Raw genomic sequence first — 27,994 nt, 5'->3', positions numbered from 1 at the left:
GGTTTCCTCATGCAACCTTAATTAGGACTCTTCTGCACGGGCAGACTATTTTAAATACACATACTATTTTTTCCACAATTCTTTTGCCTCATTCAGTGCCCAGAATGAATAGTGCTCACTTAATGAGAAGCTATCAAATATTCTGCTTTCTTCTTGTTCAACGTGTGACCTCAGTAATTCTGGCATTTTCCTAACTTTTGAGTGCTTGACTTTGCAATCTTTTAATGTGGATTTTTATGTGTAATTTCTTAGTTTTTCAAAAAGGTAACTGAAAAAAACCTGAAACTCTATCACATGAAATCATACTGACATTTGCCTGGATCATCAGTAGAGGTGGAACCTGATCCACCACACAGACCTCTACCATTTGAGCTAACAGGACAACCGGTAGCAGTAGTAGGTTGTCATTGTCTGTGTAGACAAGCACTACAGCAGAATGAGACACTGAGCCAGAGTGTGAGCCACTCAGGGATCTTGGGCTCCATTGAGGCTTTGACGGGGAGTGTGCTCTAGTGATACAGACTCTTCTGTGCATTCCCCTGAAGTGTGACCCCTTCTTCCCCATCTCCTTCAACTTATCCCAGTCCTTTCTCTTCCACACCCCAGGTTTCTCATCCCTTTCCAAGTCCCATCCTCCTAGCACAGCCAGTCCCAGTCTCCACGGCTAGATGTCTCATCCCACCTCACAAGTCTCCTTGCCTAGCAAGTCCTAGTCTCACTCCTCTGCACTACCTGTCACCATCTCCCTCCCCTCTCCCGGCCCAGCAACATTTCATCCCCAGTCTCTGTGACAAGCCAATCCCCCCACTCCTGGATCTCTCCAGTTCCAGTTTCTATAGTCCCCAGCTCCATGTCACATTCTACTCCTCCCAAACCCCAGTAAGTTAATCTTTTGTCCCCTCTGTATCTGAATCAGGCAGCTTCCTTCTCCACACTACCTGGGCCCAGCAGGGTGGCATAGTCTCCCTGCTCTTAGTGTAGGTGCTCAGACCCAGCATGGCCCACAGCAGCCAAGAGCTGCAATTGCAGGGAAAGTCTTGCTTAGCCCTGGGCTGGCGCATGCCCAGGGTGGATGGAATCTTCAGGGAGACTAGCTGCTAAAATTAATCTCTACTTAGCATGTGCAAACTGTGATTTTTTTTTTAAAAGAAGGCTTATAACTTAACCAAATTTGGCAGACTTTCATGGGGATGGCAAAAAGCACATCCCTGACACAAAAGCCCAGGCCCCTTGCTAAAACTAAAGCATACTTCCTCCTAAGTAAGGAGGAGCTAGAGCTTTCCAAAGACAAGTTTGATAGATTTTTTTTTTAACATGAATAAAGCACATTTTTTCTTACCCTTGTTCTCAGAAACTGCTGAACTATTTTGGCTGAAATTTTCCAAAAGTATTTAGGTTAATGTAGACACTCAGAATGGAAAACTTCAGCTCAAGTAGTTAAAATTTGCTAAAATAAGCAAATAAAAAAGAAAACAGGGTCTTATAATGGAAAGTGTTGAGCAACCTTAATAATAGGCAGCGCTACCAATCCTGCCTATAGTAATAATATTAGCCTTTGCACGTTTTCCAATGTATGACTTCAGTATTAAGTTTAGGTTTCTGACTGCTATATTAGCGAGCACTATTATAGTATTATTTTTAATTACCTATTTAATTTCCAGAAGCATGTCTTTAGAACGGTACTCCGCACTTTATAATCAGACATTTTGTGGGGTTTTTGTGGGTCTTCTGTGTTTCCAGAAGATTCCGCTGTTTTTCTCCAAGTTTGTATTTAGTTTGAACCAAGTATGTATACATCCATTGTGAGCACCTTTTCTCTTTGATTAACTTATTAATTGCTCTTAATTTAAAATTTTATTTGGAATTTGTAAAAACACAACACAAAGGTTGACTTGTTTTATAAATGTAAATTATTGTTCATCATTTTCCATTATACCATAAGTGCCAAATTCATCCTTAGTGTCTATCCATTGAAGTCAGTGGACATACACCGAAGATTAATTTAGATATAGGGCTAAATTCATCTCTGGTATATTTCCACCGACTTCACTGGGTGTAGACTAAGGATGAATTAGGCATCCATGGTATGATGGAAAATCACAAACAGTAGCGTACATTTATATAGCACCTTTCATCTCAGAGCACTTTCACCAAGTAAGGGCTAAAGCGGGGGTGGGCAAACTATGGGCAGTGGGATTGTCGGCCCATGTGCCCCGCGCTGCTCCCAGAAGTGGATGGCACCACATCCCAGTGGCCCCTGGTGTGTGTGGGTTGGGGGGCAGAGGGCTCCGTGCACTGCCCTCGCCTGGGAATGGGGAATCACAGCCAATGGGAGCTTCAGGGGAAGTACCCACAGGCAAGGGCAACGCGTGGACCCCAGGGGCCACAGGGGCACTCCGCTGCCATCCCAAAGCCATTCCAGTTAAGCAGTGCCAGGCTGGAGTCCAAACCCCTTCTGCATGCCACACCTCAACTCCATGCCTTGAGCCCCCTGCCGTACCCCTCCTGCACTCCAACACCCTGCCCTGAGCCCCTTCCTGCACACTGCACCCCCTCTCACACCCCGCACTCCCTCCCACACTCCAACCCCCTGCCCCAGCCCTGCATGCAATTTCCCCACCCACATGTGGCCCTTGGACCAAAAAGTTTGCCCACCCCTGGGCTAGAGTCAGTGGAAAGACTCTCAGGAGTAGATATATAAAGCTACTGAGATGCCTAATCCAACACTTAGGTGCTACTGATATTCTCACAACCACCACTCAGCTGCTGCCTAACCCTGTAGGTGCCTAAGTTTCTACCAGTGAGTATGCACAAAAAGGTGCCTGAGTCCTGATGCTGCACCACAGCTAACTAGCTGCTTAGAGCCCTTGTTTGTGCCTAAGCCCAATAGGATTCTCAGACTAGCATGTGTGTGTTGTATATAATACCTAATAGGCTTGTGGTTTGGGCACTCACCTAGGCAGTAGATGACCTGGGTTCATGTCCCTACTCTGCCTGATTCAGATTATGGACTTGCACCTGGGTTTTATGTATTCCAAGGGAGTAACATAACCCCCAGGCTATTGGGTATCCTGGCATTGGTCTCTCTCAATCTCCCCTGTTGAAGCAGTTCCACTTTGTATAGCTAATTAATTATTCACTGGAGCAGAGATTTGAATTTGAATCTCCCACATCTCAGGTGAGTACCCTAGTCTCTGGTCTATAGAGTCAATCTCTTTGGCCCTGTGAGTGAGTAAGTATGGATGGATGTACTTATACAAAGAGGAACAGTTCCAACAGGAGAGAGGGAGAGACCTACCCCAAGGATAATCTCTCTTGTAGCTGTTCCCTTCTGTGGAAAAGTAACACAGCATTTTTAGGGTAAGTAACCTGTTGCTTACTTCCCTTCTCTGATTCTAAAATGCTCAGAGACCCTGGTATAGCAGCATTGTGTTGGGGATACTGTTGGTCAGGGTCTAACCTTCCAGTGCATGTGCCATGCACAACTACCTGACCTGCGTGGGAAGGGAAGTATAGCAGTGTAGTTTTAGAATTGCATGAGGACATGTGTCAGACAGTAGAGTACAACCCTATTGATTTTTGTTCTGTTTGTGTGACATCTTTTCCTACAGATCTGGGATATTGTGGACCAGACCTGTTTATTTACAGCCTGTTCCAAAACCAGTGGAATCAAGGGAGAGCTCACTGCTTGCCACTACACCCCAGGCACCAGATCACTTTGTGTTGCTGCAGATACACTTGCACTTCTTCATCTAAGATTAAGGTACATGGCAAGCCCATTTGAGTTTGAGGGTTTGTGAGCCTCTTCAGCTGTTATTCAAAAGTTCAACAGATGGGACGGGAGGTTTGCATGTGTGGGAAACCTAGAGCATCTGAAATATAATTGGAGAAGTTTGCTCACTGTGGGAACAGAGTAGTATAGATCTCTGTCCCCTCCTCGGGTTCCCACTACAACAGTTGCTGGGGATTGGTCCTGCTTTGAGCAGGGGGTTGGACTAGATGACCTCCGGAGGTCCCTTCCAACCCTGATATTCTATGATTCTATGGCAGCAGCACAGGTGGGAATTATTTGCAAAGATTCCCTAGAGTTTGGTCTAGTAGATACAGGCAGACTAACAATGGGATGGGTGTGGAGACTAAAGGCCTCTCTCTTTCTTCCCACCACTATCAGTATCTTTAAATTAAAGTCACAGCATCACTTTCCCCCTTTTGGAAGATGTACTGAGGAAATAGCATAGAAATACTTAATGCCGTTGTACTTTTCCCAACTCTTGTACAGTCCGGTTGATATATGGTGCATTGCTTTGGTTTGTTTTCCCATGAGATAGGCCTCCTCCAGAACCCCACTTGATCGTATCTCATAAGGAGCCAGTTCTGTGCTGCAAATACAACAAAGAGTTCAGGCACGTGGTGAGCTGCTCAGCGGGATCTGTAAGTGAAAACTATACCACATAAAGGCAATGTAGTTGCTGACATGACTCAATGTGTCTGTCTAATCTATTGTAATCTGTGTATTTTTAACACACTCATTACTAGAGCTGGTCAGAGATTTTCCGGTGAAACAGCTTCGTCAGAAAATGCTGGTTCTTCAAACCCAAAATATTTCATGAAAGCAAGTCAGGTTTGACAAACTTTCAGTGAATCAACCTGCCTGGACAGGCCAGGGCCAGAAACGCCAGGCTTCCAGGATCCATAGCTTCAGAGCCGCTCTGCCCTGCCAGGGCTTCCAGACTCTCTGCCGTAGAGTCAGGAATCTGGAAGTCCTGGGAGACCTCACTCTAGTCAGGACTCAGAATCTAGGTTCCAAGCTGCACAACGTGATGCTTAGAAATCCTGGGGGCTCACAGGGCTTCTAGGCTCACTGCGCAAAGCTGGGACCCGAGAGGCCCTGGGACAGAAGTGGGGGAACCAGCTGAACCAGGAGTCTGGAAGCCCTGGGGTCCTGGGACACATGCCAGGGTTACCCTGGAGCCACAGACCTCAAAGTCTGGGCAGCTGCTGCCTGCAATTGGTATTCTTGTCAATCTCACTTTTGCTGTTAGCAGTGGTGAAACTCACAGCAGCAGTGATGCTGACCACAATGTCAATTGCAGTTAACTGCTAGCCTGGAGAGCATATTTTGTTTTGGAAATGTAATGTGTCAGAATCAGGTTGTTTTTTTCTCCAGGATTTCTGGTTCATTGGATGTCAAAAATTCTGGATTCATGGACATTTGGAATTAAATCAAGTTTGAAAATGTTGCAATTTCTCGTGAACCAGAAAGCCCAAGTTTTGAGCAGGTCTACCCATTACCAGTGTAGCTAACTGCCAATCTGTAAAATATTTTAAAGGCAATAAATCAAGTTATGTCATCTACAGTGACATCTTCGGAAGAACTTCACATGTTTTTGAGAAGAGGCATATGTAACTTAGGGGCTTGTCTTTACATACAGTGCTGCAGCTGCACCACTGTAGCCCTTTAGTGAAGATGTTACTATGCCAACAAGAGAGATTCTCCCATTGGTGTAGTTAATCCATCTCCCTGAGAGGCAGTAGCTACACCAAGGGTTAGGTCAGTATAACTGTGTTGCTCTAGGGTGTGGATTTTTCACACCTTTGAGTGATGTAGTTATAGCGATATAAGTTTATAGTATAGACTGGGGTCTTAGATTCCACTCCAGCCCAATATGTGTCTTTCTAGAGTCAGTGTTTCTTTTTTCTCTCTCAAACACTGAGCCCTGGTCTACACTTACATCAACGACAGATTTCATCAACCCAACTCTGTAAGCATCTACACTAAGATGTAGCTCCCGCCAATGTAACTCACCCACTACACCGACTTAATACTCCACCTCCACGAGAAACGTAGTGCTTAGGTCGATACAGTTAGGTCAACACAGTGTCAGTGTAGCTTACATTGACTGTTGCTGCCTTCCTGAAGCCATCCTATAGCGCCCCACACAGACAGTTAATCAGTGCAAGTGCTCCTGGTGAGGATATGCACTGCTAACACAAGGAGCATAGCGTGGACATGCAAAAGTGATGTAATTACTGCTGTTGCTGTAGATCAACGTGATTTAGGTCATCTTAATTTTGTCCTATGTAAATCTGGATACTGATTAGTGATGGTAATACAAGCAGTCACGTTGACCAGTGCTATGTATGTTTCTTCTTGCATCTGTGCCAATCCAAGATAAGTAGATACTTGACAGCCATCACGTTGGTATCTAGGCACCCTCCAGGGCTCATTTTGAGACATTGAAGAACTCAGTAAAGGAGATCAAATAACAGGCTCTCCTGCTGCCTGCAGCTGCACCATTCAGCTAAAAAAAAAGGCAGTTGAGAAAGGCTGTGCAGAGGAGCAAAATGGAAAAATCCTGCTTCTTTTCAGATACTCCTTCAGTCACTATTTGTTTGCTTGTCTTTTAAAAGGTGGTTAAAGTGTGGGATTTTGAAACAGGAAAGCATTTATTTGAGTTTAGTGATGCTCATGGAGATGCTGCAATAACCTGTTTGACCTTTGATGTCAGTGGAAGAAGGTATGTTTCTTTTTATGTTTATTTGAAGATATATATAAAATTGTTGGCATATGTGGGAAATATATTGAATTTTAATCCCATTTTAGGTTAATTACAGGAGGAAGAGATGGATGCTTGAAAATATGGAATTACAACAATGGACATTGTTTGAATACTTTGAAAAGGGGTAAACAGCATGTTGGAAAATATTTGAAAGACTAGAAAAATATGATTTAAAGTATTGAAAAGAATAAATGTTTGGTTTATTTTTCCCTACAGAAGACAAATGTGCTGAAGTCTGTGACTGCACCTACGTGGAGGTGAACAGAAGCAGGTCAGATCTTTCACAGCTTGGTGTGAACCTTGTCCTAGGGCTAGGGGGTGATATATTTTGTGGGAATTTATACTGCAAGTGCTACCTGTTTTCTGTAGAAAGTGATTCCTTCCCTGGATGCTGGCTGGTGAGTCTTGCTCACATGCTCAGGGTTTAGCTGATCGCCATATTTGGGGTCGGGAAGGAATTTTCCTCCAGGGCAGATTGGCAGAGGCCCTGGAGGTTTTTCGCCTTCCTCTGCAGTGTGGGGCACGGGTCACTTGCTGGAGGATTCTCTGCACCATGAGGTCTTTAAACCACAATTTGAGGACTTCAATAACTCAGACATAGGTTAGGGGTTTGTTACAGGAGTGGGTGGGTGAGATTCTGTGGCCTGTGTTGTGCAGGAGGTCAGACTAGATGATCATAATGGTCCCTTCTGACCTAGAGTCTATGAGTCTTTGTGACATTACTGGAGCATTGGTCACACCAGTGCCACAAAAAGAACTACAACCTCTGAAAATTTAAACACAGTGCAAATAAACAGACTTGTACAAAGCAGGTTACATTCTTTGATGAGCGCCTATAGAGCCTTTAATAGAGCACTGGCCTGTAAGTGCGGAGGCAGCCAGCACATCTGTTGATGGGGCATGGCACAGGGGTTGTTGTCACCAGAAAGAGCCCATGAGGAAAGGGGTCAGCTGACTAAGCAGCATGTGACTGTATGCTGGGGATTACATAATGGAATGCCCCTGGCTCAGTCTGGAGAATATGAGGGTTTACCTAAGACCCTGAGGGAAGTCACTTCATGGGAATCTGGCAGGAGGCCCATCGAGGATAGCCAGGAAAGGCAACTCAAGGAGGAGGTTGTGTCCTGTCTCTTCCCTGCTTGCTGAAAGCTTCAGAGACCTCTAGTGGTTGGGACCAAGTGTTCTGAGATACTTTGCTCTTGTTTTGAATCCTCTAGTGATGGTAAAGCCAGCCCAGAAGAAAAGGGTATGACCCAAACTGAAGTTTTGGCTTTATTTTACCTTCCTTGGCTAATGAAGCTGCTTGCTGGCTTACAGACCCCTAGTTCTCTGAGACAGATGCTGTTGCTCTGCTACTCAGTACACAGTGCTCCCATGTTGTTATCATTTGTGTTACAATAGCATGTGGAAGCCAGGACCTCAGTTGTGTTAGCCACTGTAGAAACATAATGAAAAACACAATATTGTCCTAATAGGTGCTATCATTCCATGAAGGCAGTTCTCAGTGGATTATTTCATTAATTTTGGCAAGCTGTGTGTAACTTTCCCATTTCCTTGATGTTTAAAACAGTACTATTTAAAAACCATCTCTCTTTTAAAAAAATTACTAGTATATAAAATCAAACAGAAGAACACTGAACACTTTATTAAATCTTCTTGTAGGTATATCATAGCTGTTGGATGGGATAGAAGAATAAGCATGTATTTTGTAAGTGAAAAATATATATCTAAAATGACTTGGTATAAATATAAATTTATTATTATTTTAAAATGAACCCTTAAATTTTGTGTTTATTGCTTCTCATTAGAAGTGAAAAGGGGGAAATATCTGTTTATAGTCACTGATGTATTAACCGTTTCTGTTTTGGGCTAAGACTAAAAATGTTGTCCAACACTCAACCCCCTCCACTTAAAGGTAGGACACATAAAACTTAATCTCTCTCTCTGTAGGTTGCCTAAGGTTCTGTGCCCAGTAAACAAACAAAATTTCAAGGACATGATCCTGCAGAGACATAACATGAGTAACTTATTGCACTGAGGGTGAAGTCCTAGTCCCATTGACTTCAGTGGCAAAACACTGACTGACTTCACTGGGGTCAGGATTTCACCCTGAGAGTAATACCATTGAATTCCACGTGGCCACTCAGAACATGAAGTTGTGCTCACATGTAAATCTTTGCAGGATCATGGCCTGGACATTTTGTCTATTTTCTGAATTCAGTAACTTAGGCAACCTGCAGGAGCAAGTAAATGCAAAATTACATTTGACAGTCATCAGTGAGCCATCCGGTTGCCCATCATCAAACATATGGCCAAATCAAAGAGCCTTTAGCAAGCAGTACTGTTACATATACTGCTATTAATATGCAATGCATTTTTATTATAATATTTAAATAGATATTGGAAACATGCACCTTTTGATTTGTTACCTATTGTTTCTAGCAATATGAAGGGCCTTGTCTGTTCACTTTTGTGTCAGTGGGAATTACTTGCGTTTTAAAGCCATTTGTCTTTTGCACATGTGAGTTAAACTTCATTTGAGCTGTACGTACATACCTAGTAGAAGAACAAATCCCTGTTGACTGAGGAAATGCTGAAAATACACCAATTTCTCTTTTATCTATGTTTTTGGAACAGGACTCTGCAGACAACCTTCATCACTTTCAGAAACCTCAGCCCTATTGGCAGGATGATATAGTAAGAATCCGTCTTGATTCTGTATTACAAATAAAGTTATTTTAAAAAAAATAAGTCAGATATTATTTGACACAAAGCTGGATAAATAATTGAACATAGGATTGAACACAGACAGTTAGACTTTAGTAATGAGCAGTTATTTGAATTCTTACCAACATATAATTCTAGATAGATAACTTTCACACCTGAGTTTTGAGCAGATTAGAGAGGAACAAGGTAAGCATCATACAGGTTGGAAAGGAGGAGGAAAAGGAGATGTAGTAGTTGAGGCATGAAATGATCGAGGTCTGAACAGGAGCTTTTTTTGTTGGGAATGGAGAAGAATAGCTGATTTTGCAGAAGTTTTGGAATGAAAACCAGCAGAATTAGATGGCTACTTCAGCGTGAAGAGGAAAGAGGAGTCAAAAACTGACGTCACGGCTGTGAGACTATGAGGATAGTGGGGCTGTGGACATATAATGCAGAGGGAGAGAGAGAGAGAGGAATGTGATCCTGGAGGAAAGACGACGAGTTCGTTTTTTGACTGGTTGAGTATCTTGACGCTTCAGTGAGACATCCAGCAGAAGATGTCGGAGAGACAGACACAGTCTGAACTGAGGATGGGGGGAGATCTGTGAGTCACCAGCAGAGAGAGAGAAGGTGGTAATAATTAAAGCTGTGTGAGTTGTAGACCCTGATGGGATGGGATGAGGAGAAGCATCTGCAAATGAGATGTATGGTCCAAAAGACACGAATCTCAGTTGTTTTAAATTTCTCACCTGATACTATGTAGGAGATTAGGCTGGAAAGATGACATAGGTTCTTGTGTGTGAGCAGCAGGAGCAGGGAGTCTGTGCCTAGGTGCCTGGGTCCCTTTCTCTCGCTGAACAAAGGGAAAGGAACAGCAGTGTTTCTTTTATGTCCTCTTTTTTCATTTAGAGCTGTGGCCACAAGGAGGATATTCTGTGTATTGCTCAGTGTCCACCTACTCTTCTTGCCACCTCCAGTTATGATGGTGAAATTATCATTTGGAATATGATCTCAGGACACATATACCGCAAACTTCACACATCTTTTCCCGCTCACTGTGCTGGCACAGAAGGTAAGTACTGACTAGGGAAACTACAGGGAACATAATTCCTAAGCACTTTCCAGCTTAACCCTTCATTCAAAATCTTTTTTGGAGAGATGTGGACCTTCCATGTTTCTGCAAACTATACTATTAGGAGGACACTTAATAAATTCAGAAGAACAGGAAGACAGCATGGTAATTGTACAGCATATAAAATTATTGCAATGTAGGGCAAGGGAGCAGTGCCATACCATTGGCTTAGTTAAAGCTGTTATCTCTAATGTAATGAGCAAATCAAATAGTTTGTAGTAAATATCAAGGACAAAGGATGAAGTTGATTATATTTGTTTTCTTGGTGTGTTTGGGGGGTATATATACACATATACATGAATAATTATTTGTATTACAGTAGTGCCTGCCTAAAGGCTCCAATTGAGACATTGTGCTGTGTGTGAGAAACAGGCCCTGCCTTGAATAGCTTATGTTCTAAATAGACAACCCAAAGGAAGGCTTATTATGCTCATTTTGTAGCTGGGGAAACTGAGGCACAGAGCAACTAAATGTCTTGCCCAAGGTCAGGCAGGGAGTTTGTGGCAGATCAGAGAATTGAACCCAGATCTTCAGAGTCCATCTAGTGCCTTAGCTGCAAGGTCATCTCTTTCTTTAAGCATTATAACTGAATGAACAATTGTCCTTTGGTTACATGCTTAAGAGTATAAAGGTATTTACAAGTTCCTTCTTCTGGTTCCTCAGACCATGCTCTGTCTCCTCAGCGCTGCAGAGCAGTAAAGGGGATGGAAAGCTGCTCTAATAGGGCATCTGGAGATTCCCTGGGCTTGGTGGAATTCCTGACTGGTGTAACTCAGAAGTTCACAAACTTCACTTCACTGTGATTCCCTTCTGACAACCAAAGTTACTATATGGCCCCAGGAGGGGGTACTGAAGCCTGAGCCCACCCAAGCCCCGCTGCCCCCGGTGGAGGGGGGGTAAAGCCAAAGCTAAAGCCCAAGCCCCACTGCTCCACCACTTGAGGCCGAAGCCCAAGGGTTTCAGACCTAGGCAGGAGGCCTGTAACTTGAACCTGGGCACCCAGGGATGAAGCCCTTAGGCTTTGGTTTTGGCCCTGAGTGGTGGGACTTGGGCTTGGACTTTAGCCCTGAACCCCAGCAAGTCTAAGCCAGCCCTTGAGACCCCATTAAAACAGGGTTGCAACCCACTTAGGGGTCCCAACTCACAGTTTGAGAACTGCTGGCATAACTTATATCTGGTCTTCCTCAGTGTAAGAGGTGCATTGGGAGGTATGGTTACCATGCCTTTCATTCCAGTGGTCCTGAGTGGCCTGCTGGCCCCTAGCAGGCTATTACCGGTCAGAGTCAGACATCCTTTCAGCAGTTCCGTGGGACCTGACTATGGAACTGGTGCTGAGAAGCAGCTCCACATCACTTTCTGCCCCATCTTGATTGTCCTTGGGATCGGTCAGGCTGGCACTAAGATCCCCTATGCTGGAGTCTGGGGCACATGTATCCTTTAGTCCCATGGTAACAGGGTCAGAATTTGGCCCCAAATTGATATTCCAGTGGTTGGCCTGGCCTGTGGAAATGACCCACCTTCCTCATCAGGTTCAGTCCTGGGTACATAAGAATTGTACAGAACCATTTTCTGTCATGGCTCTTATCTAGGTTCTTGTACCATACACATCACTGGTGTCCTGCCTTAGCATGTTACATGCTCTGCAATACTATACATTATCTTCCTAAGGTACACATATATTAATACAGCACTGATGAGGCACATTTCCAAATGCCTTCACTCTGAAGAAATGCAAATGTGCTGTTATACACTTACAGACGTTTTCTTATTGTGTACTAAAATTCTGAGCATTCCTGGAAATAGAAAATATTTTGAAAAATTTTCCATAGTAATTATAAAGGAATTGCTGTTGAAGAAAAACGGCATTCTTGTCAAAAACATAATTTGTACTTTCTTCCTTTCACCATCTCATCACTAGCATCCAGATATTTTGTTCTAAGGTTGTGTTAACTGAAAAACTACTAACACAAGGAGAGGTGGAACATTTTAGCTGTTAAAAGAAATCTACGTAACAATTGCTTTAATTTATCATAATTAAAAATTGCACAACATATTTTATTATTAATAAAATATTTATTATCCTTTTATTTATTTGTATGGTGGTGGTACATCAGAGCCCTCGTCATGGACCAGGAATTCATTGTGCTAGGCATTGTACAAACACTGAACAAAAAGATGTTCCCTGCCTGAACCAAAGAGATTACAGTCTACGTAAATTTCACTCAGAATGCCCACAGTCTCTGACGACAGACAGTGGCTGTCATTGCACATGGTAAAAACTAGAGCTGGGTGGAGAACAGAAATTCCAGTTCATGGAGGATTTTGAGATTTCTAAATTTTGTGTTCATTCTGAATCGGAACAAAACCTGAAAATTAAATGCTCCAGGAAAGAAAATTTCAATTAACAAAATTCTTTTCAAATTTATCCAAATATTTTGTTTCAACAAAATCAAAACAGTTTATTTCAGTGTTGATTTTTGACTTTATTATATTATATTTTATAATGTGCAATACAGAATTTTAAAAAATTCAAAATGGAAAGTCATTTTAAAAGGAAAGATCAAAATGTTTTGTTCAGAAAAAGTTGAAATGTCTTTTTTGAACTATTTCCCCCCTTTCTCTGAAATTTCATGAAAAACAACATGATTTTGCAAAGCATTTTTATTTAAACTGAACTGTGTTTTTCCCAAGGAAAACTGTTCTGTTGAAGTTTTCCCAACCAGCTTCAGTAAAAATCACCAGTGCTGATATATTTATCATCAACACTTAGAGAGGTTTAGTATATCTTAAAAGCAAGTATAGATGATAAATAATGAGTTGTGCATTATGCCTACTTAGAGAGAGCGCCGTCGGAATTTAATTGTTATAATCTAAATATGATGGAAAATAATACCCTGATCTCTGGAAAACCTGCTGTTACAATATAATTCTATTTTATCCTTCACTAGAGAACAATTAAGTTGTTTCAAGATTTAAGCAGGCTTAGAATGAACAAATCAATCTTGTTCTTCTTTTTCCTTCCCAAGCTGTAGACACAAGTATTACTCAACTCGTATTTCTGAGGACTCGCGCAGTGAAATTTGAATCAACAGCAGCCTCTCTTATTTCCAATGGGCCTCAAGGTAGGAGTTAATAACACTAGCGTTTATTACAATATGTTGCATCTCTAAGAAACAGGATTTTAAAAAAATGATTCATGCTACTAAACTGATTTTAAAAACTCCAGACGAGTATGGTTTTTCCAGAAAAAGAGCATTAAACAATCTTTACCTTCTATGGGACCATAACTAATTTCCGCCTTTAATCAAACTCATTTCCCACAACACTTTGCACTCTGGAAACCAACTTCCAGCCAAGAAGAAATGAGCAGCTTTCCCTTCAGAGCCCATCAACAGCTCATTCCTTAAACCTGCATAATCTTTCTAAGGCTACATCTACACTATGAGTGGGAGGTGTGATTCCCCTGCTTGCATACACATATTCACACTAGCTTGATGAGAGTTCGTGCAAGCAGAAATAGTGGTGTGGGTGGCCACAGAGCATGGGCAGTGGCAGCAGGGTTTAGCCATGCCAGGTATGGGCTTATATTCAGCACAGCTAAACTGTGTTTCCACTGCTGCTGCCCCTGCTACTGCAGCTACTTTACTATTTGCACTTGCACTAGTTCTCATCCAAGCTAGTGTGAATATGTGTATGCAAGCATGGGAATCGCACTCCCAGCACGCACTCTAGAGTCTAGGCATCGTCTAAGATACAGCCTTTCCTATCCATCCATACAGCTAAAACTCTCATCAAGGTTCTCAGCATTTTGTCTCAATTAAAGCAACATCCTTCTCTCTGGCTTTGACAAGTGCAATCTTGCCCTGCTCAGATCCATTCAAAATGCTGCTTCAAAGGTAATTTCCTAGCTCATCGCTGTGATCAAGTCACTCCTCTTTGCTTTCCTCAGCTAGCCACCGCTTCTCTATTGTATGAAACAATCTGCTTGCATTCACTTCCAAGGCCCTTCACCGCCTGTCCCCACATTGCCTGTCACCTTTCATTTACTGCTGAGATATCAGCTCCCACCTCTGATTGGCCCATGGGAGAACTTCCATTGCCCACTTGCTGAATTTTCAAATAATCACCTTTGTGCTTTCCTCATGGTGCCCCTCACACTTAGAAGTTCCCTGTAAACATCTGCAAAGCTACGTCCTCCAAAACCCTCCTTTGTCATGATGCCTACAAAAATGTTGACAACGATTAGGCCACTGATGTACTGAGACCACAGCATATCATGTTGACCAATATTGTCTCATTGTTTCCTTGTTCTCCTCTGTCTGTATCCGTCTCTTGTCCCTTGTCTTATTGTGAGCTCTTTGGGGCAGGAACTGGGTATCTGTTGTGTGTTTGACAGTGCTTAGCACAATGGGATCCTGGTAATTGACTTGGGCTCCTGAGTGCTACGATAATACAAATAATTAAAAGACGGTTACTCACCTTTGTAACTGTTGTTCTTCGAGATGTGTTGCTCATATCCATTCCAATTAGGTGTGCGCACGCCGCGTGCACGTTCGTTGGAGACTTTTTACCCTAGCAACACTCGGTGGGCCGGCAGGTCGTCCCCTGGAGTGGCACCGGTATGGCGCCTGATATATACCCCTGCTGGCCTGCCCGCTCCTCTGTTCCTTCTTGCCGGCTACTCCGACAGTGGGGAAGGAGGGCGGGTTTGGAATGGATATGAGCAACACATCTCGAAGAACAGCAGTTACAAAGATGAGTAACCGTCTTTTCTTCTTCGAGTGCTTGCTCATATCCATTCCAGTTAGGTGATTCCCAAGCCTTACCTAGGCGGTGGGGTCGGAGCGAGACGTTGCGGAATGTAAAACCGCTGCACCGAAGGTGGCATCGTCTCTAGCCTGCTGGACCAGTGCATAGTGTGATGCAAAGGTGTGTACGGAAGACCAGGTGGCGGCGCGGCAGATTTCCTGTATGGGGACATGGGCCAAAAATGCGGCAGATGAAGCTTGAGCCCGGGTAGAATGGGCGGTAAGAGGACCCGTCGGAACATGGGCCAAGTCGTAACATGTCCGAATGCAGGATGTCACCCAGGATGCAATACGCTGGGAGGAGATTGCCATGCCCTTCATGCGTTCCGCCACTGCCACAAACAATTGAGGTGAACGGCGGAAGGGTTTGGTCCTCTCAATGTAGAAGGCGAGAGCCCTTCAGACATCTAAAGAATGGAGCTGTTGCTCCCGCCTCGAGGAATGCAGCTTTGGGCAAGAGACTGGCAGGAAGATGTCCTGGTTAACATGAAAGGCGGAGATGACCTTAGGGAGGAATGCCGGGTGTGGTCGCAGCTGTACCTTGTCCTTATGGAATACAGTATATGGAGGGTCCACAGTCAGTGCCCGAAGCTCCGAGACTCGTCTAGCTGAGGTGATAGCGACTAGGAAGGCCACTTTCCAGGACAGGTACAGCAGCGAGCATGTGGCTAAAGGTTCAAAGGGGGGCGCCATGAGCCTGGTTAAGACAAGGTTTAGGTCCCAGGTAGGGGTAGGCCGTTTAACCTGAGAGTATAGTCGCTCCAAGCCCTTGAGGAATCTTGACATCATATGGTGGGAAAAAACTGACTTGCCAGCCTCGCCCGGATGGAAGGTGGATATAGCCGCGAGATGTGCTCGTAGAGAAGAGATCGCCAATCCCTGCTGCTTGAGAGACCACACGTAGTCCAGAATAGTGGGGACTAATACGGAATGTGGAGAGTGGCCGTGCTGATTGCACCAGTGGCAGAAGCGCTTCCATTTCGCGAGGTAGGTTGAACACGTGGAAGGCTTCCTGCTGCCCAGCAATACTTGCTGTACTGCTGCGGAACAGCGCAACTCCGACTGGCTTAACCAGCCAGGAGCCATGCAGTCAGATGGAGGGACTGCAGGTCCGGATGGTGCATCCTGCCGAAGTCTTGTGTGATCAGATCCGGCCAAAGAGGCAGGGGAATTGGATCTGCCAGGGACAGGTCGAGCAGCATGGTGTACCAGGGCTGCCGCGGCCAAGCCGGAGCGATCAGGATGAGGCGGGCTCTGTCTCTCCGGAGCTTGATCAGGACTCAGTGGACGAGAGGAAAGGGTGGAAAGGCGTAACAAAGACGTCCCATCCACGGGATCAGGAACGCGTCTGACAGGGAGCCCGGGGAGCGACCCTGTAGAGGGCAGAACACCTGGCATTTCCTGTTCAATCTGGAGGCAAACAGGTCTATGCGGGGAAACCCCCACCTCCGGAAAATCGAATAAAGGACATCCAGACGGATGGACCATTCGTGGGACAGAAAGGATCTGCTCAGGTGATCCGCGAGGGTGTTCCGTACTCCGGGGAGAAGGGAGGCCACTAGATGTATAGAGTGGGCTATACAAAAGTCCCACAGGCGTATTGCTTCCTGACACAGCGGGGAGGACCGAGTCCCGCCCTGCTTGTTAACGTAATACATGGCCGTTGTGTTGTCTGTGAACACCGCAACACAATGGCAGTGTAAATGGCATTGGAACGCTTGGTATGCCAATCGAACTGCTTGCAGCTCGCGCACATTGATGTGGAGCGTCAGTTCCCTTGGCGACCAGAGACCCTGTGTGCGCAGGGTCCCCAGGTGGGCACCCCAGCCCAGTGAGGACGCGTCCGTTGTCAGAGACACGGAGGGCTGGGGGGGTGAAACGGTAGGCCCACACACACTTGGGAGGACGTCGTCCACCAGCCGAGGGAGCCTAGAACTTTCGGTGGAATCGTTATGATTGTGTCTATGGTGTCCCTGCCTGGCCAATAGACCGACGCGAGCCAGGTCTGCAGCAGGCGTATGCACAGTCTTGCATGCCTCGTGACGAAAGTGCATGCTGCCATGTGCCACAGGAGAGCGAGGCACGTTCGAGCAGAAGTGGTTGGAAAGGCTTGTAGACTTTTGACCAGGGAAACTATGGCTTGGAACCGGTGCAGGGGTAAACTGGCTGTCGCAAGGTTGGAGTCCAGTATTGCCCCGATGAACTCTAACCTCTGTGTAGGCACCAGAGTGGACTTGTCTGGGTTGATGGTCAAGCCTAGGCTCACAAACAGCTCCCTGATGATGGCGACGTGGCTGATCACCTGCGCCTCCGAAGTGCCTCGGATAAGCCAGTCCTCGAGATAAGGGAAGACATGAATACGACAACGGCGCAGGGAAGCAGCGACGACCACCATACATTTGGTGAATACCCGAGGGGCCGAGGAGAGACTAAAGGGGAGGACAGTGAATTGGTAGTGATCCTGATTTACCACAAAGCGCAGATACCTCCTGTGCGGAGGAAAAATTACAATGTGGAAGTAAGCGTCCTTCATGTCGAGAGTGGCGTACCAATCTCTGGGATCCAGGGAAGGAATGACGGTTCCTAAGGATACCATGCGGAACTTGAACTTTTTGATGAATTTGTTCAGTCCTCGCAGGTCCAGGATGGATCAGAGGCCCCCTTTTGACTTGGGGATTAAGAAATACCGGGAATAAAACCCCTTGCCCCTTAACTCCTTCAGCACCTCCTCTATAGCTCCGATGAATAGGAGCTTGCGAACCTCCTGGATGATAAGTTGCTCGTGAGAGGGGTCCCTGAAGAGGGACAAGGAGGGAGGATGGGAGGGGGGTGGAGAAATAAACGGAAGATGGTATCCAAACTCCACCGTGCGTAGGACCCAACGGTCCGAGGTCAGTTGGGACCACGCCGGCAGGAAGGGGTGGAGGCGGTTGAGAAAATGAAGAGGATCCAGGGAGGGGACTGGTATACTGCTCTCGGGCGCACCTTCAAAAGTTTTCTTTGGGTCCCTGCGGTGATTTGGCAGACCCAGAATTGTTACCCCCTTGAGGATCCGACTGACGTCTGCGGTTCGGGCGGCCTCGTCTCCGGGTAAAATCCTGTCTGGGTCGAGGCGGGGGGTAAAGGCACTGAGGTTGTGGGCGGAATGGCCGTCTCTGAGTCTGGGGTGTGTGCACTCCCAGTGAACACATGATAACCCGGTTATCCTTCAGACTCTGTAGTCTGGGATCTGTTTTCTCAGAGAAAAGACCCTGCCCGTCGAATGGCAGGTCTTGGATTGTATACTGCAACTCGGGCGGTAGACCGGAAGCCTGAAGCCACGATATGTGACGCATAGCTACACCAGATGCCAGCGTTCTGGCTGCCGAATCTGCGGCATCTAAGGACGCTTGCAGTGTGGTCCTGGCGACCCTCTTCCAGGAGAGCTGAAAATTCCTGGCGTGAGTCCTGGGGAACTAATTCAGTGAACTTGCCGACAGCCTCCCAGGTGTTGTAGCTGTATTGGCTCAAGAGGGCCTGCTGGTTCGCCACACGGAGCTGAAGGCCTCCCACAGAGTAAATCTTGCGGCCCAGCAAGTCCATGCGCCTGGCTTCTCAGGATTTTGGCGCCGGAGCTTGCTGGCCGTGGCGCTCCCATTCGTTGACTGATTGTACCACCAACGAGCAGCGGGCGGGGTGTACGTAGAGGTACTCATACTCCTTGGATGGCACTATATATTTTCTTTCCACTCCGCGGGCTGTGGGTGGGATGGAGGCCGGGGACTGCCATATGGTGTCTGCCTTTGCCTGGATGGATTTGATGAAGGGGAGGGCCACCCTGGTCGGTGCTTCTGCAGAGAGTATGCTGACCACCGGGTCCTCCACTTCAGGAACTTCCTCTACAGGAAGGTTTATATTTTGGGCAACGCGCTGCAGAAGGTCTTGATGTGCCCGGAGATCAATCGGCAGGGGCCCTGATGATGATGTGCCCGCTACCGCCTCATCCGGGAAGAGGAAGAAGATAACCCAGGGTGGAGTGGTTCTTGTACAGAAGCCTCGTCCTGAGGGACCTCCGTCTCTGGGACATCCTGCTGTGCCAGGGGATGCGCAGGGTCTTCCTCTGTACCCGAGGGGGCAGGCCGGCTGACTGTGGCCTCTGGTGCACGGTGCTCCGAATGGCTGGAGCGTGCTGGGCCCAATGGCTCGCCCTGGGCTTGGTGGTAGGCCCAAGGCATCCAAAAGGACCATTGCGGTGGTCCATGGTCCAGGTGGGCCTGTGCATCAGAACCCCCGTAGGAGGGGCTGTCCGCGTGTGGAGAGGCGGACGAGTGACGTGAAGGCCACGGAGGAGCTGACGATGACTGTGCCAGGCCTCTGCACCCATATATCTCGCCTCTGCGCGGTGCCAGTGAGCAGTACCGGGAGTCGTGGTGGTATCTCGATCGGGACCGGGACCTGCTACCAGCTCGGTGCCGGGAGGTCGACCGGTGCCGTGTGCTGTCATGCCGGGAACGGCTGCAGTAGGAGCATCGGTGCCGCGATCTGGACTGGTGCCGAGAGTAGCATGATGGCGACCGGGATCTCGAGCGGTGCCGCGAGTACGACCGGTGCCGCTGGGAACGGCACTGGGACTGCGAGCGGCGCCGGGATCTTGAGCGACAACGCTGAGAGTAGCCCCTCGATCTGGAGCGGGACCGACGGTGCTCAGTAGCACCCGGCGAATGCAGCCGCACCATGGTGGGCTTGCCCGTCGACTGAATAACCCGCACCAGCAGTGCCGGGGGTTGGGGCAATTCGGGCTCTGTGACAGCGATGAGGTCGCTTGCCACGGAGAAGGTCTCCGGTGTGGAGGGCGCGACGAGCTCAACCGGAGGTCGTGCTGGGGAGCTGAGAGGCACCGGACTCAACGGGTCCTGAGGAGCTGGAATCGATGGTGTGGAGATACTCGGTGCCGCGGCAGATGACGGTGCCGGGCGGTCCGGTTTGGAAGTACGCTCCGACTGCGGTGCAGTTGTAGGTGCCGCAGGAGCCTTGTGCTTCTTGCTCCTCGGGGAGAGGGAGCGGTGCCGGCTGGGGTGTTGGGCCGGTGAAGGGCGGGGAAGCGAAGCCCTTGTCGGTGCCAGGCGGTCCGGAGCGGAGGAAACGCTTGGTCCCGGTGCCGGAGTCGGTGACGACGATGGGGGGGAGTCAGCGCTGCCTCCATCAAGAGCTGCTTTAAGCGACTGTCCCGCTCTTTCTTTGTCCAGGGTTTAAACACCTTGCAGATCCGGCACTTGTCCGCAAGGTGGGACTCGCCTAGGCACCTCAGACAGGAGTCGTGCGGATCTCCTGTGGGCATCGGCCGATGACAGGCCGCACAAGGTTTGAAACCCGGTGAACCGGGCATGGGCCCCGGTACCGGGGGGAGGAAAAGGGGCGAACCCCCAATCCTCTATAACTATATACAGAACTATAAATTACTAATTTTAAACACTAACTATAACTACAATAAAAGAACTGTATACACGATACTACACAGGAGTGAAACGCTAGGGAGGTGGAGAACAGTTAGCCGTGCTCCACAGTTCCAACGACCGACACGGGCGGTAAGAAGGAACTGAGGAGCGGGCGGGCCAGCAGGGGTATATATCAGGCGCCATACCGGCGCCACTCCAGGGGGTGACCTGCCGGTCCACCGAGTATTGCTAGGGTAAAAAGTCTCCGACGAACATTCACGCGGCGCGCGCACACCTAATTGGAATGGATATGAGCAAGCACTCAAAGAAGAATAACTAATTACTGTTGAGTTATGCAGCACAACCTTTGGGACCTTAGCAGGGATCCCGTAAGCTGCCAATTGGCTGCCCCAGAATAGAATTTAGGGCTACTCTACAGCAGGATTCTCTAACTGTTTTTGTACCACTTGGATTGATGCTTCCTCTTGTTTTTGCAATCACATTACGTCCCTGTAACAACTACAGCAATTGTTTACATGGAAAACTAATATGGGGAATTGAAAGACGCTAAAAATACGTTATAGCTAGAAATGAGGAGGCAGAACCAGCACTGCGTGAATGGTCAGCTCACCGTAGATCAAGTGCCCTGTAGGGGAGATATTGATAAAATTATTATGACTTTTCATTAGTCATTACAAACTTGTTTGCATCTTTTCTGAACATTAAGATATAGCTAGGTGCACGTTATAGCTAGGATGCTTGGAAATATAACAATACAGTATACTCCTGATTATCTGAATAGCATGGGGGGGGGGACATTTATCCACATAATTGGGAGTTGGGATAATTTAGAAGGCAGGACAGGGAGCCCTCTGCAGCGCTACTGCTCGCCCACAATTCTGGATGCCTGGGCAGTAGCGATCAGTTGAACAAGGAGGGTTATAAAACAAAAGTTCAGCACAAAAGAAGTAACCCTCTTTCTGTGAGCTTGCAGAAAAGTCTGTATTATTTCTGGGCCACCACCTGTAGCACTGTCCTGCCAAAGGATGTCTCTGCAGAACATATAGTGCCCAATGAAGCTGTTAGGTGTAGACTAGGGTGTCTCAACCTTTTTCTTTCTGAGGCTTCCCCAACATGCTATAAAAACTCCACAGCCCACCTGTGCCACAGCTACTGTTTTTCTGCATATAAAAGCCAGGGTGGCATTAGGGGGAAGCAAGCAGGACAATTGCATGGGGCCATGCAAAGCTAAGCTGCTCAGGCTTTGGCTTCAGCCCCGGGTGCTGGGGTCAGGGCAGCGTGGGCTTTCTGCCCTGGGACCCAATGAGTCTAATGCCAGCTCTGTTTAGCAGACCCCCTGAAACCTGCTTGTGGACCCCCAGGGGGACTTGGACCCCTGGTTGAGAACTGCTGGCGTAGACCAAGCGGCTGCTTTCTAAATTTCCAAATTGGGCGCACTTGCTCGTTCCACCCGTGAGGTTGCTAAGGATCTTGTGGAGTGTGCTTTGATCCACTGGTGCTGGGGTGCTGCCGCTCCTGCTGGCTTGAAGTAGTTCCCATCACATACAAGGTTTACAGACAGTTTGGTTCAATGGCTCTCAGCACCCCCGCTATACAAATTGTTCCAGCACTCTGCCTTGATCCTTTCTGGGACAGGAGCCTCTGATGATTTGTAGGCTTCCACAATACGTAGGCTAATCCACCTAGTGATGGAGGACTTGGAAGCTCTGAATCCCTGGCATTTTGGTGGAAGAACACAAATAGAGAACCTGATCTTTTCATGGATTCTGTACACTCACAACAGATTTTCAGTGCTTTTCTGACATCTAAGGCGTGCCACGACTTTTCAGTTGGATGTTGTGGTTTTGGACAGAACAAAGGCAGCACAACCTCTTGGGAAGTGTGGAAGGAGGAATTTACCTTAGGAAGAAGGAATTTTACTGTCCTGAGCACCACCCTGTCTTCACAGAACATGCACTATGGCTCCTGAATGGGTAAGGCTGCCAGCTCCCACACTCACCTGGCGGATGTGACAGCTACTAAGAAACGAGTCTATGGATAAATAAAAGGCCAATACAGAAGTCAAAGACTCAGAGGGACGATTTGTCATGTCAAAGGTCCCGTTTTAGGAAAAGTGGCCTGACTACTACTGTGGCTAATCGGACTGCTAGAAGGACTTTGGCTACCTATGGATTGTCTGTCAGGGAGCCCAAGAATCCTGCAAATACCATGCTATTAAGAGCAGACACCTGACATGCAATGGTCCTGGGCTGCAAGCTTCTCTCTCTATGGCACCTTGGAGAAAGTTCAGAATGACTGGAATTCCTGGACTTCTGGGATTTGCATTGTACTCTTGACACCAGTTGTTGAATCTGGACCAGATAGAGGAGTATGATAGTCTCATAGACAAAAACAGTATCTTAATGATTCTGGAGGACAGACTGAGACCTTCTAGAGCTTCCCTCTCAAAAGCAGGCTGTTAGTTGAAGCTGTTTCAGGTTCAGATGAAGAAGAGGACCTTGTTGAGAGGATGCCCAGTTTCCATGGAAGCTGGAGTGAGGGCTCCAGTTTCATCTCTGTCACAGCTAAGAACCAAGGTCTCCTCTGCCAATGAGGAGTTATCAGTGTTACCGTTGTCTATTCTCTTTTTATTTTCTGGATCACTTTCCCCAGTAGTGAGAAGGGTGGAATCATGTAAAGTAGGCCCTGTGGTCATCCAGGCTATAAGACATCTGTCTGCGTGGATCTCTGGTCTGCCTCCTTTGTGAACTGTTTTGGCCTCTTTGCATTCTTATCATTCACAGGTTGGTTAAAGGGAGGCTGACCAATGAGACTGAACCTCCTGATTTCAGGCACCATTCAGCATTGTTGATCCTGTGCCTGCTGAGCCAGTTTGGATTTTGGTTCAAGTCCACTTTGATGTGGATCTCTGAGGAAAATGAGGAACCATTCCACCCTCCTCATTACTTCTGTTCTGTCTGCATGTAGTGCTGGACTCGTTTTCCCTTGGTTGCTTAAATATGTGACCACAGTCCTATTGTCTGATTGAAGCAGGACATGGTTCCTCCTTAGAGTGGGCAGAAACCTTCCCAGAGCTAGCTTGGCAGCTTTAGAAGGTTTACGCTGTGAGCCTTTTCCTCTTTCTCCAGGGTCCTGGGCTGTTTGAGTCTCCAAATGAGCTCTCTGCCCTCCAGGCTGGCGTCGGTTGTGAGGACTAAAGGATCTGGAAGCCAGATGGGACGTGCCTTGGCAGACATTGTTGTGGGCGGACCACCACTGTAAGGAGTTGAACACCTGTGTTGGAACCTGTACTTGATCTTCCATGTGTTCCACGGAGTCGTCCCACACCATTAATATGAAGGATTGAAGACTTCTGATGTGTGATTGTATCTGTGGAGTGATCGCTGTGCTTGAGACCAGGAGTCCTAGCAGTTTGGGGCATAATGCTATGGTAGATCTCCTGCAGCTCTGGATAAAGAAAATAAATTCTTGGATTGATGGGTAGATCTTTGCTACCAAGGTGTCTATTTCTGCCCCTAGGTGGGTTATTCTGGTGGATGGAACCAGAGAAAAAACAGTTACCTACCTGTCAGTGTTCTTTGAGATGTGATGCAGACATGTATTTCATGTGGATGTGTGCATGCCCTGTGCACCAGAGCCAGAGAACTTTGCCTAGCAGTACCCATGGGGCGGCACTCACACCCTGCGGCCGTAGTCCCTCCCCTGTCTGTATAAGTGTGCACCACCCGAAACCCCTCAGATCCTTCACACTGAATGTCAGACGTACAGACTCTGATGCAGAGGAGACAAAGGGTGGGGCATGGAATACATGTCTGTGTAACCCATCTGCCTGTCTGAGTTGGCAGCAACAAGGGCCAAGTTCAGTATCTAGGGGTTCTGTTTCAATAACACAATGCAAAACCAGCTTGAGCTCCCACCCAGTGACCTGGGACAATTACATACCACTCCACTAGGCACCTCTAAGACGCAATACTTTTCCTCTCGCAAGCACGGAGTCTGAGTGTAGCAAAATCCTTTTAATAAAGGAGGGAAACAATGCGGTATTATGTTGGGGAAACAGCATAAACAGGATTCATAACGCAAACCACGAGCAAAAGACCCACCCCCAAGTAAGTTTGGCAGTGTCCTTTCCCCCTCAGGGTCTTAAGTCCAGCAACCCAAAAAATCACCCAAAGTCCCAAAAGTCCAACACTCCAAAAGTCTCGAGTCCAGCAACCCAAAAATCACCCAAAAGTCCAATCACCCAAAAGTCTCTGTCCCTGGTCAGTGCTGCTCAAAAGTTTATCTGCAGAGTTTTACCTCCCAGCCTTGGTGGAAATGGGGCAGGGGGCCATACAGGGGTGTTAAGGAGCACTTTATATGGTCCGAGGCCAACTACCGTGCCTCACTGTGGGGTTCTGCTGTAGCCTTCACCATGAGCCACTCCACTCTACCAGCCATCCCATGAGCTGCTCTAGCCGTACCACAAACTGCTCTACTCCACCAGCCGCTCAAGCTGTCCCACAAACATGCTTTGCCCTGCCAGCTATTCAGCAATATATATTTAGGGCCCTCACAGCAATTTTAGCTTTTTAGTGATTTCAGCTTATGGTAAGAGAACCCCAGTGCTAATGCACCATTAACCCAAAGTGAATCCATTTCAGCAGACTGTAATTAGACTCCTAATAGAATCAAAACTAGCTCTGATATTGTACAGTGGAGAGAAAAAAAGGTACAAATGATGCTTCTAGCCTTTAAAGGAGACCCATACCATCAGATACACATCCCTAACCCCAACTTCTCTCAATTCACTGGGAGTTGGAACCCATGTCCCTTGTCTAGCCAGTGTTACTTAGTTGATGGCGAGTCCCTCTGTCATAAAACAGTCCCACTGTCCTTGATTCACATAACCAGGGTAACAACACTTTATTCTTCCTGCCCCAATAACAAAGAAATTGGGGATCCCACAGCATCCAAAGTGACCATTGGGCTGCTGTGGGCTCATGCTAGGTGGAGTGAGTGTGCCTATGCAAACGAGATCAGCCCCTGAAGTTCTTTTCCACAACTTGCCACAATTCACCACCAGATGTCAGGGTAGAGCTCAGCCTGACTCTGCTTACATCTGCATGACATTTTGAAGAACACTAATGACAGGTAGGTAACTTTTTTCTTCTTTGAGTCGATGGAGCCTTGTATTCCCGGTGGGTGACTCGCAAGCAGTATTCGCAGGAGGTAGGCTCATAGTCTATTTAAAGGACTGCAGGATTGCCTTCTCAGACTTTGCATCTGAGCTGGATGCCACCATAATGGCATAGTGGTTTGCAAAAGTTATGCGCAGAGGACCAAGTAATCACCCTAGAAATGTAATTTAGAAATGCAAATGTTGCCTGAATTCTCTTGGAATGAGCCCATATCTGTAGAAGAGGTATAGCCTGGGCTACTTTGTATGCTATCATGATAGAGGAAATTATCTATCTAGACATTGTGTGTAAAGACACTGCTTGGTCCTTCATTTGGGTTGCCTGTGAACAAACAGATCAGGTGAGGAACAGAAAGGTTTGGTTCTATCTAGCTTAAAAAGCTAAACATCTCCTGAAATCCCAAGTGTGAAGATGCTGCTCCTCTGCGGTTGAATGTGGCTTAGGGAAGAACACTGATGGATATCTAACTGGGTTCAAGTGAAACTGGGAAATCACCTCAGATAAAAAAATTGAGGTGTGGTTGCATGGTTACTTTGTCTTTGGAAAACTGCATGTAAGGAGGATCTGCCATCAATGCCTGCAACTCTCATACTCTCCTTGAAGATGTGATTTGCTACAAGGAAAAGACGGTTACTCACCTTTGTAACTGTTGTTCTTCGAGATGTGTTGCTCACATCCATTCCAGTTAGGTGTGCGCGCCGTGCGTGCACGTTCGTCGGAAACTTTTTACCCTAGCAACTCCAGTGGGCCGGCAGGTCGCCCCCTAGAGTGGCGCCGCCATGGCACCTGATATATACCCCTGCCGGCCCACCCACTCCTCAGTTCCTTCTTGCCGGCTACTCCGACAGTGGGGAAGGAGGGCAGGTGTGGAATGGATGTGAGCAACACATCTCGAAGAACAACAGTTACAAAGGTGAGTAACCGTCTTTTCTTCTTCGAGTGATTGCTCACATCCATTCCAGTTAGGTGAATCCCAAGCCATACCTAGGCGGTGGGGTCGGAGTGAGAAGTAGCGGCATGGAGCACTGCAGATCCGAAGGCCGCGTCCTCTCTGGACTGCTGGACCAGGGCGTAGTGGGAAGCAAAGGTGTGGACCGATGACCAGGTCGCTGCCCGACAGATTTCCTGGATGGGCACACGGGCGAGGAAAGCCATCGACGACGCCTGCGCCCTGGTAGAGTGCACAGTCACACAGCCCGTAGGAACGTGAGCCAAGTCATAGCAGGTCCTGATACAGGACGTTACCCACGAGGATAACCTCTGCGAGGAAATGGGAAGCCCCTTAATGCGGTCCGCTACTGCCACGAAAAGCTGGGGGGATTTGCGGAACGGTTTGGTCCTCTCCACATAAAACGCGAGAGCCCGGCGGACATCAAGCGAGTGGAGGTGTTGCTCCTTGCGTGAAGAATGAGGTTTCGGGAAAAAAACTGGGAGGAAGATCTCCTGGTTGACGTGGAAGGCTGAGACCACCTTGGGGAGAAAGGCAGGGTGCGGTCTCAGCTGCACCTTATCTTTATGGAAGACTGTATACGGGGGATCTACCGTGAGAGCCCGGAGTTCCGACACCCGTCTAGCTGAGGTAATAGCTACTAAAAAGGCAGTCTTCCAAGAAAGATAGAGCAGGGAGCAAGTAGCTAACGGCTCAAAGGGGGGCCCCATGAGCCGAGACAACACCAGGTTAAGATCCCAGGTAGGGGCAGGGGGTCGGACGTTAGGGTATAGACGTTCCAGCCCCTTAAGGAATCTAGTCAACGTCGAGTGAGAGAAAACGGAGCGGCCATCCCCACCCAGGTGAAAGGTGGAGATAGCCGCCAGGTGGACCCGCAGGGACGATATCGCCAGGCCCTGTTGCTTAAGGGACCAAATATAGTCCAAAATATTGGCCACCAAAACTTCCATCGGGAGGAGACCCTTCTCCACGCATCAACAGGAGAAACGCTTCCACTTGGCCGAGTACGTCGCTCTAGTGGAAGGCTTCCTGCTGCCCAAGAGTACCTCACGTACCGGGGTGGAGCAGCGCAACTCAGAACTGGTCAGCCATGCAGGAGCCACGCTGCTAGGTGCAGCGACTGGAGGTCCGGGTGACAGAGAGTTCCGTGGTCCTGGGTGATCAGGTCCGGGTGAAGGGGCAGGGGAACTGGGTCGGCTATGGCCAGGTCCAGCAACATGGGGT

The 27,994-nt window shown here is 47.5% G+C and overlaps 1 protein-coding gene across 7 annotated transcripts in view; it reads left to right on the top strand.

Moving 5' to 3' along the window:
* Positions 1-27,994, top strand: part of LOC127043254 (WD repeat-containing protein 64-like) — a 100,700-nt gene that overhangs the window by 43,478 nt on the left and 29,228 nt on the right. For all 7 annotated transcript variants that reach the window (XR_007772186.1, XM_050937170.1, XM_050937168.1 and 4 more), the window contains 9 exons: positions 3,612-3,763; positions 4,329-4,431; positions 6,412-6,518; positions 6,605-6,684; positions 6,777-6,831; positions 8,223-8,268; positions 9,198-9,257; positions 10,176-10,338; positions 13,425-13,520. Coding sequence is in view for 6 of the 7 variants with exons in the window: in XM_050937170.1 (XP_050793127.1) it covers positions 3,612-3,763; positions 4,329-4,431; positions 6,412-6,518; positions 6,605-6,684; positions 6,777-6,831; positions 8,223-8,268; positions 9,198-9,257; positions 10,176-10,338; positions 13,425-13,520 (862 nt within the window). In the remaining variant the exon portion in view is untranslated. The remainder of the gene's footprint in view (positions 1-3,611; positions 3,764-4,328; positions 4,432-6,411; positions 6,519-6,604; positions 6,685-6,776; positions 6,832-8,222; positions 8,269-9,197; positions 9,258-10,175; positions 10,339-13,424; positions 13,521-27,994) is intronic.

Source organism: Gopherus flavomarginatus, chromosome 1 (genome assembly GCF_025201925.1).
Source record: "Gopherus flavomarginatus isolate rGopFla2 chromosome 1, rGopFla2.mat.asm, whole genome shotgun sequence".
Taxonomy (NCBI): domain Eukaryota; kingdom Metazoa; phylum Chordata; order Testudines; family Testudinidae; genus Gopherus; species Gopherus flavomarginatus.
Note: the sequence above shows the minus strand (reverse complement) of the source record. Positions and strands in the feature narration are given on the sequence as shown.